Source organism: Symphalangus syndactylus, chromosome 12 (assembly GCF_028878055.3).
Source record: "Symphalangus syndactylus isolate Jambi chromosome 12, NHGRI_mSymSyn1-v2.1_pri, whole genome shotgun sequence".
Lineage (NCBI taxonomy): Eukaryota > Metazoa > Chordata > Mammalia > Primates > Hylobatidae > Symphalangus > Symphalangus syndactylus.
The window spans coordinates 61,958,701-61,972,041 of NC_072441.2; the positions used below are offsets into that span (position 1 = coordinate 61,958,701).

The 13,341-nt window shown below is 41.2% G+C and overlaps 1 protein-coding gene across 3 annotated transcripts in view; it reads right to left on the bottom strand.

Annotated features, from left to right (window-relative positions):
* SORT1 (sortilin 1) overlaps positions 1-13,341 on the bottom strand; it is an 89,157-nt gene that overhangs the window by 12,030 nt on the left and 63,786 nt on the right. For all 3 annotated transcript variants that reach the window (XM_063624483.1, XM_063624482.1, XM_063624484.1), the window contains exons 12-15: positions 5,664-5,766; positions 5,158-5,326; positions 3,257-3,447; positions 1,301-1,490 (exon numbers count right to left, since the gene is read on the bottom strand). In XM_063624483.1, coding sequence (XP_063480553.1) covers positions 1,301-1,490; positions 3,257-3,447; positions 5,158-5,326; positions 5,664-5,766 — 653 coding nt within the window. The remainder of the gene's footprint in view (positions 1-1,300; positions 1,491-3,256; positions 3,448-5,157; positions 5,327-5,663; positions 5,767-13,341) is intronic.

Here is a 13,341-nt window from a genome sequence, read left to right on the forward strand (position 1 = left end):
GACACTGCGTCAGACCTGCATTTTGGTCAGACCTGTATTCTATTGTCACCTGCGATTTGAGAGAACATGATGATGTAAAGGGCCATGGCTGCTATCTGCCTGCCTTCTTTGTCCAAATCCTTTAGGATCTACTTTTATCTTGTGTCAGTATCTTTTGCAGGTAACAAGTTCCATAAGATTATCATCTGTGATGTGAAGCAGTTCCTCTTATGTGCCCAAAAATTACCTCATTTAAGCTATCCAGGGACTCACGCCCTTATATAATCAACTAACCCAATGCCAGCCAAGTAACTAATCCTTAAGTCTGGATGGTCCTGAACTCTAGGGAGTCCACTTTGATGGCCTCTAAACCTTGATGGGACCATGACTATATTGATGTCACCTCTAGTCTCAGGACCAACCACCATCTCTCTGCCTTGATTCTTGCAGAGGATCCAGAACCTAGTGTCCGCCTGCTGAGCTCATGCTGTCAAGGGGCTTTTTCTTTCTTTTTTTTGTTTGAGACAGGGTCTCGTCATATTGCCCAAGCTGGTCTCAAACTCCTGACTTTAAGCAATCCACCCGCCTCGGCCTCCCAAAGTGCTGGGATTACAGGCATGAGCCACTGTGCCTGGCCTCAGGCTGTTTTCTAAAGTCCAATTTCCTCTTTGCTCCTCTACCACTTCTTCTGGTGTTTTTGTCTTTTCATTTTCTACAGATTTTTGTTTTATTCTCTTCTTTCTTACATCACTCCTCTCCTTCACACCACTGTCAACTCAGGATTTCTCAGGTTTGTTGCTGGTTCTGCCCAATAATTAACTGTCTAATATATGTTATCTGTCTCATTATTAACAATTCTGGTTTCCTTTCTCTGTGCCTCAGTTTCCTTGATAAGAAGCAGCAGTTCTCCACTCTTGGGGAAAAGGGTTTCAATTTTTTTTGGGACAAGAGTCTCGCTCTGTCACCCAGGCTGGAGTGCAACGGCATGATCTTAGCTCACTGCAACCTCTGCCTCCCAGGTTCAAGTGATTCTTGTGTCTCAGCCACCTGAGCAGCTGGGATTATAGGCGTAAGCCACCAAGCCCTGCTAAATTTTTTTTTTTTTTTTTTGTAGAGTCAGGGTTTCACCATGTTGACCAGGCTGGTCTCGAATTCCTGGCCTCAAGTGACCCGCCTGCCTTGGCATCCCAAAGTGCTGAGATTACAGGTGTGGGCCACCGCACCCGGCTGGATTTCAATATTTGTTAGCCATATAAGAAAACTGTCTTTCACCTCCTCCAACAGGGAAAGGGAGACAGAGAAATCTGAGGAATGCTGATACCAGAGAAAGTCCTCCAGGGAACAGAGGCAGATGGAGGGCTGCTTGGTCACAACATAGTCTCGACCATTCTGACACACGGATGACTTGCGAAGCCGCAGAAACTGTTCTTTGTAGCCCAAAATGCAGCCATCTTCATAATCTTCAGGGTCTGTGGAGTGTGCCAGCCATATGGTATAGTCCTTCTCTTCACCTAAAGGAGAGAAACACTGTTTAGGAAAGTGCACAGCACAGAACCCACCCACGGGAAGCAGCTGCCAGGCTATAGGAAGAACAAGGAGAGGGAAAGTGGGCATGTCTGACTCAACCTATTCCTTCATTTTGGAATTGCAAACAAAAAGTTACACTAGTCTAGAGCCTACTAGCAATCGCATTTCCTCATGCCAAAAGAGTATTCTTTCCATCTCAACATCCATCTGAGGATTAGGAAAAACCCTATTTGTTTTGAAGTGGGAAGCTGGATAGAAAATCTCTCAAGTTACTTCCAAACTAAGAGGCTGCTGCGTGTGTCTTGCACATCTACGCCCTCAGTCAGTAGGAGCTGTCAGAGGTAAGCAACCAGATATTCTCCACTCAGGGCCAGGGAGCTCTTTGTTTAGGACAAGATACTAATTAGCCAAGAGCACAGGTTCGATTTCACCATGTGTTCATTGGCTTAAGGCAGAAGGGAAAACATCCTCTTCCTAGACTTCTAGCTCAGTTGACTGGCTCTCAAATGCAGATTGCTGATAAACCTAGTTTCTGGCTTAGTATGTCGTATCATCTACTGGAAAAATGACTCAAAGGCTGTGACCTAAAGACAGTGGATTAGGTTTTACCCTTTGGGATATGAAGACCAGCATAGAGCCTGCTAAAGAGCAGGTGCTTAACAAATCTTTTAATGACATTACACTTTAGGGGTAACTGGAGAACTGCCAGCTGAGGGGAGAACTCCCAGGCCAGCTTCTGTACAGCCTACTGAATGGATTTAGATGACAGCGACCCTCAGGCATTAAATCTATTTGAACGTCTTACGGAAAAGTAAGGTCCAAACCAAGGGTCTGCTCCTTCAGGAGTCACTAAATCAACACGCTGAGGAAATGAGTCCATGACAGTCTCAAAGGACCAAATTCAACTAAAGTGTCTAGAAACGTTAAGTCTTTTATTGTATTATGCCAATACTTAACTACAGGTCATCCTTTTTCCAGTGTGTTTCTTTATCCCCCTTCTTCTTTTGAGATGGAGTCTTGCTCTTGTTGCCCAGGCTGGAGTGCAATGGCATGATCTTGGCTCACTGCAACCTCTTCCTCCCGGGTTCAAATGATTCTCCTGCCTCAGCCTCCCAACTAGCTGGGATTATAGGCACCCGCCACCTCACCTGGCTAATTTTTCTATTTTTAGTAGAGACGGGGTTTTGCCCTGTTGGCCAGGCTGGTCTTGAACTCCTGACCTCGTGATCTGCCTGTCTTGGCCTCCCAAAGTGCTAGGATCACAGGCATGAGCCACCGCGCCCGGCCATTCCCCTTATTTCTTAGTATAATGTCAGCACCTTTGTTTGGCAGTGAGGTTAGGGTTTGCTTCTGACACTTCGGGAACACTGTGCTATGAACATTGTGAATCCTTTTCTGAAGCTATTTTCTGGGCCTTTAATATTGCTTAATGTTGAAATGATAATATTTTGGATATATCAAGTTTATTTTATTAATATCACCTTTCTTTTTACTTTTATAATGTAGCTGACAGAATAATTTAAATGACATATGTGGCCCTCATATTTCTCCTGGACAGTGCTAGCACCAAGGAGGAGGCTGTTTTTCTGATGCCATTCCATTACTTAATCACCCACACAGAATATCTGTCAATCCTCTTTCATATGCATATGCATCTGCTGATTCCAGCTAAAAGAAATTAAACCATATTGATTATTTAGGAAAATGGGCTTACAAGTTTCTGGTGGAAAAGGTCAAAGGAGACACTCACAGTTCCTTTCAAGGATATCTTTAAAATCAATGGTGTAGGAGACCCACTGGCTGGTCAGGAAAGATTCTGTGAAGCCCCAAATGCTGATATTCATGGACCTAGCTCCAGGTTCTGAAGCTAGGCCAGTGAAATAGATGGGGTCCCTGGTGAATGTGTAGGTTTGCCAGCATTGACCTTCGTCTGTGGAGAACCTGAAATCACAATTAGAGAAAGATCATGACAGAGGATCAATGTGTACTGGGAATTCAGAAAACCACTCTGGCTTTTTGATCTCAAACCAGACAAAATCCCTTACATTTAGGTGATGGCTTATTGGCTGACAACTATTTTAACTTTTCTTTTTTTTTCTGAGATGCAGTCTCGCTCTGTCACCAGGCTGGAGTCTCGCTCTGACACCAGGCTGGAGTGCAGTGGCGCGATCTCGGCTCACTGCCTCTGCCTCCTGGGTTCAAGTGATTCTCATGCCTCGGCCTCCTGAGTAGCTGGGATTACAGGCACGTGCCACCACACCCAGCTAATTTTTGTATTTTTAGTAGAAATGGAGTTTCACATGTTGGTCAGGCTGGTCTTGAACTCCCGACCTCAGGTAATCTTCCCGCCTTGGCCTCCCAAAGTGCTGGGATTACAGGCGTGAGCCACCGCACCTGGCCAACTATTTTAACTTTAAATGTCTGTGGTTAACAGGATAAGGAAAAGAGATTTGTTCAGAGAGAGTATGAAAGTAAATACCTTTACAGAAATTATTTCAAAGGAAAGACAGGAGAGTGACCCAGGTAAGAACTGGCTTTTAAATTAATAAATTTAAGGCTGGCTGTAGTGGCTCATGCCTGTAATCCCAGAATTTTGGGAGGCTGAGGCAGGTGAATCACCTGAGGTCAGGAGTTCGAGACCAGCCTGACCAACATGACGAAACAAAAAAAAAAACCCCACAAAAATTAGCTGGGTGTGGTGGTGCATGTCTGTAATCCCAGCTGCTCAGGTGACTGAGGCACAAGAATCATTTGAACCTGGGAGGTGGAGGTTGCAGTGAGCCAAGATTGCACCATTGCACTCCAGCCTGGGTGACAAGAGCGAAACTCCATCTCACTAAATAAATAAATAACAATCAAATTATTTTATAAGAACTTATACTTCTTTTTTTTTTTTTTGAGACGGGATCTCACTCTGTCACCCAGGCTGGAGTGTAGTGGTATGATCTCAGCTCATTGTGGCCTCGACCTCCTCAGGTGATCCTCCCACCTCGGCCTCCCAAGTAGCTGGAACCAAAGGCGTGCACCACCACGCCCAGCTAATTTTTCTTTTTTTTTTTTTTTTGTGGAGATAGGGTTTTGTCACATTGCCCAGGCTGGTCTTGAACTCCTGGGCTCAAGCGATCCACCCACCTTGGCCTCTCAAAATGCTGGGATTACAGGTGTGTGCCACTGCACCCAGCTCAGAACTTGTACTTAAGAAGTCATTTTCAATCTAGAGTGCTTGAACACTTCCATAATAATTTTGTAGACAGAAAGAATATATATATGGTTTTTTTTTTTTGATTGAAATAATATTAGAGACAGGGTCTCCCTATGTTGCCCAGGCTAGTCTTGAACTCCTGGGCTCAAGCAATCCTCCTGCTTTGGCCTCCCAAAATGCTAGGATTACAGGCATGAGCCACTGCGCCCAACCCAGAAAGAATGTTTTTAAGAAGTGACAAGTATGTTAGCTAGATGCAGTCAGAAGAAAAAACAATGCCATTTAATCTGAGTTGCCAATTAAAAGCAATCCTTTCTAGAATCTTATCTATAGTTCTGTCAAATGCAAAAATTTGAATTATAGTCTGTAACATCCCCCCAATAAACTGAAGAACATTCCCCCAGTTGCCCTCTATGCAGACAGTGTGTGTGAGATGAGTTCATGCATACTTAATCACATTGATAGGACGGCTGCTGTGCTCAATGGCCACAATGATGCCTCCAGAATCCAGGATGGTGTAATAGTGGGGTCCTTCCAGCATCTTTGTCCAGGAGTAGCCCCCATCATCTGAGATGTACACATCTGGAACCATCACTGAGATGGCATCCCCCACGCTACCTGCAATATAATCCACCATCTCATTAGCACAAATAGGCAATGAAACAGACAGCATTTACTCCAGAGAGAATAATTTTGAATGAATTTATTCTGATTATTTCCCATCAAGCCTCTTTTAGTAGGAAAGAAAACCACCAAAAACTTGGGAGAAGTTGCGTTGCTCTCTCTGATAAAAGTTGATGAAAAACCCAAAGTGTTGTTATAATGTAAGAAATTCTACCAAATGAATGTAAAAGCATCCACAGTGTTTCTTCTCAGAGCGTTCAAAGCCTGCGGCTGAGTTTCAGTGTGCTCAGCCACTGTTCCAGTTGGAGGTGGTGAGTGGGAGGTTCCTTACCATGAGCAATGACAATGCCTACAGCATTCGGCTCTGAGAGTGGGGCCATTGGAACATTCAGTTTCTGGGAGATGCTGTAGGAAGCATGAATATGAAGGCTGCACTGTGAAAAGAAACAAAAGCTTAGATTAGAACCAAAGATAAAGATACAATTTCTTTAATCATTTCACAAAGCCCTTCCAATAAAGCTTTAAGTTAACCTAGACCTAGGTAAAAGTACCATCTTAACTATTTATTTACTATTTGGGTGTATAGTTCAGTAGTGTTAAGTATATTAACATTGTTGTACAACCACATCTCTAAACTTTTTCATCTTATAAAATTCAATCACCAATTAAGCAACAGTTACCCACTTCTTCCTCCTCCCAGCTCCTGGAAACTACCATTTTACTTTGTGTTTTCTATGATTTTTACCATATTACTTTGTGTTGGCTACTCTAGGTAGCTCAAAAAAGTAGAATCATATAATATTTGTCATTTTGTGTCTGACTTATTTCACTTGGCATAATGTCCTCAAGGCTCATCCATGTTGTATTAATAGCATATGTCAGAATTTCCTCCCTTTTAAAGGCTAAGTATTATTTAAGTGTGTGTGTGTGTGTATCTGTATCCACACACACCCCACACTTTATTTACTCATTTATCTGTCAATAGACACAAGTTGCTTCTACCTTTTGGCTATCATGAATAATGTTGCTATGTACATGGTTGTACAAATATCTTTTTGAGAAACTGCTGTCAACTCCTTTGGATGTAAATCCCAGAAGTGGAATTGCTGGATATGATAATCCTATTTTTAATTTTTTTTAGGAACTACTATGCTGTTTTCTGTAGCAGCTGCACCATTTTACATTTTCACCAAAAGTGCACCAGGGCTCCAATTTCTCCACATCCTTGCCAACACTTTTTAAAATAGTAGCCACCCTAATCTGTGTGAGGAGACACCTCATTGTGGTTTTGACTTGCATTTTCCTAATAATTAGTGATGCTGAGCCTCTTTTTATATGCTTGTTAGTCACTTCTATATCGTTTTTGGAGAAATGTCTATTCAAGTTCTTTGCCTATTTTTTATTCAGGCTATTTGTTTGTTGTTGAGTTGTAGCTCAGTGGCATACTCTTGATTCTGAAATGTACTACAATATCTGGAAGCAAATATTTCCTCATGGGTAACCTGTCTCCGTTTATTTTATTTTTGCATTACATCAAAGCCTCTGACCAATGTTTAAAGGCTGACTCTACACAAATAAACTTGATAAGCACCTGATGTACTTCAGACACAGTACAAGATGTGATGGTGGTTCGAAATAAGATCCAGTCTTGTCTTTAAGAAACTGGTGCCTTAGGCTCCAGGCCCACTCTCATGGACCCAGACAAGTGGACCCCTGCATCAGGCCAGCCCCTGCAGGCTCAGGGTAGGGCCCACCCCTGCACCAGGCTGGCTCCTGCAGATCCACTTACCGGGCTCCAGGTGTTTCACCTGAAGACCCACTTAAAAGGTCCACCCTAGTGGATTCCACTGCCAGGCCTGCCGCAGAGGACCCAGCCTCCAAGCTACCCCCAAAGACCAAGGCACCAGGCCCACCTACCTGCAGAACCTGTCAGTTGCCCCCCAAGAATCTCTGGATGAGCTACCTGGTAAGGGCTTCCCCTGCTGAAGCCATCTGTAAAGGCCTATGTGTGTAAGGGGACACATAGGCTGAAAGTAGAGATCAAAAAAAAGATATTCCACACAAATGGTAGCCAAAAGAGAGCAGGGGGGGCTATATTTATTTATTTTATTTATTTATTTATTTTTTTGAGACGGAGTCTCGCTCTGTCACCCAGGCTGGAGTGCAGTGGTGCCATCTCGGCTCACTGCAAGCTCCACCTCCTGGGTTCATGCCATTCTCCTGCCTCAGCCTCCCAAGTAGCTGGGACTACAGGTGCCTGCCACCACGCCTGGCTAATTTTTTGTATTTTTAGTAGAGACAGGGTTTCACCATGTTAGCGAGGATGGTCTCTATCTCCTGACCTCGTGATCCGCCCGACTTGGTCTCCCAAAGAGCTGGGATTACAGGCGTGAGCCACCGCGCCCAGCCAGGGGTGGCTATATTTATATCAGACAAAATAGACTTTAAGTAAAAAACTATCACAAGGGATAAAGAAAGTTACCACACAATGATAAAGGTGTCAACTCATCAAGAGCATATAACATTGGTAAATATAAATGCACCCAACATTAGAGCACCTAAATGTATAAAGCAAACATTAACAGAACTGAAGGAAGAGGTAGACAACAATAAATAATAGTAAGGGACTTCAATACTTACTTTCGACGATAGATAGATCATTCAGACAGAAAACCAGTAAGGAAAGAGCAAACTTGAACAACACCATACAAATGGGCCTAACAAGACATATGCAGAACATTCTATCCAACAGCAGCAGAATATACATTCTTTTCAAGTGCACAGAGAATATTCTCCAGGATAGTCCATATGTTAGGCCACAAAACAAGCCTTAACAAATGTAGACTGAAATCACCTCAAGTATCCTTTCCTTTTTTTCTTTTTTTTTTTTTGAGACGGAATCTCGCTCTGTCGCCCGGGCTGGAGTGCAGTGGCGTGATCCTGGGCTCAAACAATTCTCTGCCTCAGCCTCCTGAGTAGCTGAGATTACAGGTGCCCGCTGCCATGCCCAGCTATTGTTTTTGTATTTTTAGTAGAGACCAAGTTGGCCAGGCTGGTCTTCAACTCCTGACCTCATGATCCACCCACCTCAGCCTCCCAAAGTGCTGGGATTATAGGTGTGAGCCACTGAGCCCAGCCTCAAGTTCTTTTCAACTATAACATTATGAAACTAGAATCGGTAAAAGGAGGAAAACTGGAAAATTCACATGAATGTGGAAATTGAACAACATATTCTTGAACAACCAATGAGTCAAAGGGCAATAAAAAAAAATCTTGAGACAAATGAAAAGGGAACACAACATACCAAAACTTAAGGGATGCAGCAAAAGCAGTTCTAAGAAGTTTATGGTGATAAATGTCTACATTAAGAAAAAAGAAAAATCTCAAAAATCTTACTTTATACCTCAAGGAACTAGAAAAAGAACAAACTAAGCCCAAAGTTAGCAGAAGGAAGGAAATAGAACAGAAATAACTGAAATAGAAGTTAGAAAAATAATAGGAAAGATCAATGAAACTTAGATTTGTTTTTTTTTTGACAAGATAAAAAAGTGACAAACTTTTAATTAGAATAAGAAAAAAAGAGAAGACTCAAGTAAAATCAGAAATGTAAGAGGAGACATTACAATTGATACTACAGAAAAAAAAAGGATCCTAAGAGACTACTATGAACAATTATACATCAACAAATTGGATAATCTAGAAAAAAATTGATGAATCTCTAGACACATACAGCTTACCAAGACTGTATCATGAAGAAGAAATAGAAAATCTGAACATACTAATATGAGTAAGGAGGCTCAATCAGTAATGAAAAACCTCCCAACAAGAAAAGCAGGACCTGATGGATTCAATGGTGAATTCTAGCAAACATTCTTCAAAGAAGAATTAAGATCGATCCTTCTCAAACTCTTTCAAAAATTGGAGAAAATGGAACACTTCCAAACTCATTTTATAAGGGTGGTATTACCTTGCTACCAAAACCAGAAAGGAACACTAGGAGAAAACAAAATTACAGGTCAATATCTCTGATGAACACAGATGCAAAAATCCTCAACAAAATACTAACAAACTGAATTCAACAGCATATTAAACAGATTATATACCATAATCAAGTAGGATCTATCCGTGGAATGCAAGGATGGTTCAACATATGCAAATCAATAAATGGGATATGCCACGTTAACAGAATGAAGAATAGAAATCATATCATCTTGATAGATCCAGAGAAAGCACTTAACAAATTTCAACACCCATTCATGATAAAAACTCTCAATAAATTAGGCATAAAAGGGATATACCGGCCGGGCGCGGTGGCTCACACTTGTAATCCCAGCACTTTGGGAGGCCGAGGCGGGTGGATCACGAGGTCAGGAGATCGAGACCACAGTGAAACCCTGTCTCTACTAAAAATACAAAAAAATTAGCCAGGCGTGGTGGCGGGCGCCTGTAGTCCCAGCTACTCGGAGAGGCTGAGGCAGGAGAATGGCGTCAACCCGGGAGGTGGAGCTTGCAGTGAGCCGAGATCGGGCCACTGAACTCCAGCATGGGTGACAGAGCAAGACTCCATCTCAAAAAAAAAAAAAAAAAAAAAAGGGATATACCTCAACATAATAAAGGCTATATGTGACAAGCCCACAGCTAATATCATACTCAAAACAGTCAAAAGCTAAACCTTTTCCTCTAAGATCAGGAATAAGACAAAGATGCCCATTCTCACCACTTCTGTTCATTATAGTAATGGAAGTCCTAGCCAGAGCAATTACACAAGAAGAAGAAATAAAAACAAAAAGCATCCAAACCAGAAAGAAAGAGGTAAAATTGTCTGTCTGCAGGTGACATGAGCTTATATATAAAAATCCTTAATATTTAAAGACTCCACCAAAAATCTGTTAAAACTAATAAATTCAAAAAAATTGCGGAATATAAAATCAACATATAAAAATACAATATACACTAACAACAAACTATCCAAAAAAGAAATCAAGAAAATTCCATCTACAATAGTACAAGAAAAAAACCTTAAAAAAAAAAAAAAACTTAGGGATAAATTTAACCAAGGAGGTAAAAGACTAAAAACTACAAAACACTGATGAAAGAAACTGAAGATGAGAAAAAAAAAAGGAAATATATCCTATGTGCCTGGATTAGAATAATTAATATTGTTAAAACATCCATAATACCCAAAGTGATCTACAGATTAAATGTAATGCCTATTATTTTGACTGTCGTTTTTTACTATTATATGGTTATAAATAACCCTTTTTCTGTGACAACACAGAACAATCCAAACACATTACTTAATTCATCAGATGTTTACTGAGTACCTGCTATATTTCAGGCACTGTTTTAGGTACTTAAGGTACATCAAGAACAAAACCACCAGTTGTGGTGGCTCACATCTATAATCCTAGCTGAGAGGCTGAGGTGGTAGGATCACTTGAGGCCAGGAGTTCGAGACTAGCTTGGGCAACATGGTGAAACCCCATCTCTACCAAAAAGTACCAAAATTGGCCAGGTGTGGTGGTACACACCTAGCTACTTGGGAGATGGGAGGATTGTATGAGCCCAAGAATTTGAGGCTGCAGTGACCTATGACTATTCCACTGGACCCCAGCCGGGGTGACAGAGTAAGATTCTGCCTCTTAAAAAAAAATTCCAATGGTATTTTTCACAGAAATAGAAAAAATCCTAAAATTTATATGGAACCACAAAAGACCCTGAATAACCAAAGTAATTGCGAGCAAAAAGAACAAAGCTGGGGGTATCATGCTACCTAATTTCAACATACACTATAGAGCTATAGTAATCAAAACAGCATGGTACTGGCATTAAAAACACAAATAGACCAATGGAACAGAATAGAGAGCACATTTATTGTCAACTTATCTTTGACAAAAGTGTCAAGAACACACAATGTGAAAAAGCCTCTTAAATAAATGGTGCTGGGAAAACTGAATATCTATATGCAGAAGAATAAATTTCAACCCTTCTTTCTTTCTTTCTTTTTTTTGAGACGGAGTCTTGCTCTGTCACTAGGCTGGAGTGCAGTGACATGATCTCGGCTCACTGCAACCTCCGCCTCCCAGGTTCAAGCAATTCTCCTGCCTCAGTCTCCCAAGTAGCTGGGACTACAGGCGCACACCACCACACCCAGCTAATTTTTGTATTTTTGGTAGAGACAGGATTTCACCATGTTGGCCAGGATGGTCTCGATCTCCTGACCTCATGATCCGCCCTCCTTGGCCTCCCAAAGTGGTGGGATTACAGGCATGAGCCACCACGCCTGGCCTCAATCCTTATTTCATGTCATGTACAAAAATCAACTCAAAATGGATTAGAGACATAAATGTAAGACTTGAAACTGTAAAACTACTAGAAGGAAATATAGGGAAAAAAGCTTCTTGACATTCATCTGGGCAATGGCTTTTTGGATACAACCCTAAAAGCACAGGCAACAAAAAACAAAAACAGACAAATCAGATTGTATCAAACTAAAAAGCTTCTGCAAAGCAAAGGAAACCACCAAAAGAGAGAAGACAGACAATACACAGAATGGGAGAAAATATTTGCAAACCATACATCTGACAAGGGGTTAATATCCAAACAAATCAGTAGCAAGAAAACAAATAATCCAACTAAAAAATGGGCAAAGGACCTGAACAGCCATTTATCAAAAGAAGACATATAAATGGCCAACAGGAATATGAAAAAATGCCCAACATCACTAATCATGAGGGAAATACAAATAAAAACCACAATGAGATATTATCTCGCCCAAGTTAGAATGGCTATTATCAAAGAGATAAAAGGTAAGTATTGGCAAGGACATGGAAAAAAGGGAACCCTGTACACTGTTGGTGGGAATGTAAACTGGTACAGCCATTATGCAATACAGTAAGAAATTTTCCCAGAAAATGAATACCAGCAGGGCTGAGCATGGTGGCTCATGCCTGTAATCCCAGTACTTTGGGAGGTGGAGGCGGGTGGATCACGAGGTCAGGAGTTCGAGACCAGCCTGACCAACATGGTGCAACCCCATCACTACTAAAGATACAAAAAATTAGCCGGGCATGGTGGCACGTGCCTGTAATCTCAGTTACTTGGGAGGCTGAGGCAGGAGAATCACCTGAACCCAGGAGGCGGAGGTTGAAGTGAGCCAAGATTGTGCTATTGCACTCCAGCCTTGGTGATAGGGCAAGACTGTGTCTTAAAAAAAAAGAAGAAAAAGAAAATGAAGGACAGAACTACCAGCAATCCCATTTCTGGGTTCATATTCAAGAGAAATGAAATCAGTATGTCCAAAAGATATCTGTGCTCCCATGTCCACTGTAGTATTATTCACAATAGCCAAGTTACAGAATTAACCTAAGCGTCTACAGATGGATGAATGGATAAAGAAAATGGAATATTATTCAGCCTTAAAAAAGAAGGAAATCCTGTCTTCTGTTGAAAACATGGTGAACCTGGGAGGCATTATGTTAAGTAAAGTAAGCCCAGCACAGAAAGACAAATACTGCATGATCTCACTTATAAGTGGAATGTAAAAATGTCAACCTCACAGAAGCAGGAGTAGAATGGTGGCTTTTGGGGCTTGGGGTATGGGAAGATGAAGCCCAAAGGGTACACAGTTTCAGTTATGCAAGATTAATAAGCTTTACAGGGAAAATATACATGGTGACTACAGTCTAGAATACTGTATTGTTACTTGAAGTTCGCTAAGAGAATAGATCCTAAATGTTCTCACCACACACACAAAAGATAATTGTGAGGAATGCATATGTTAGTTAGCTTGACTGTGGTAATCATTTCACAATGTATATATATATATCAAAACATCACAGTGTACATTGTAAATATACAATTTTTGTCAATTATGCCTCCATAAAGCTGGGGAAAAAAGAAATGAATTGTCAGAAACTAGTTGAGGTATGCAGCCGAATGAAAGTTAATGCTCTAAAAAAGCTTCAAAATGGCTAAAACGATAATAAATATATTATGTATATTTTACT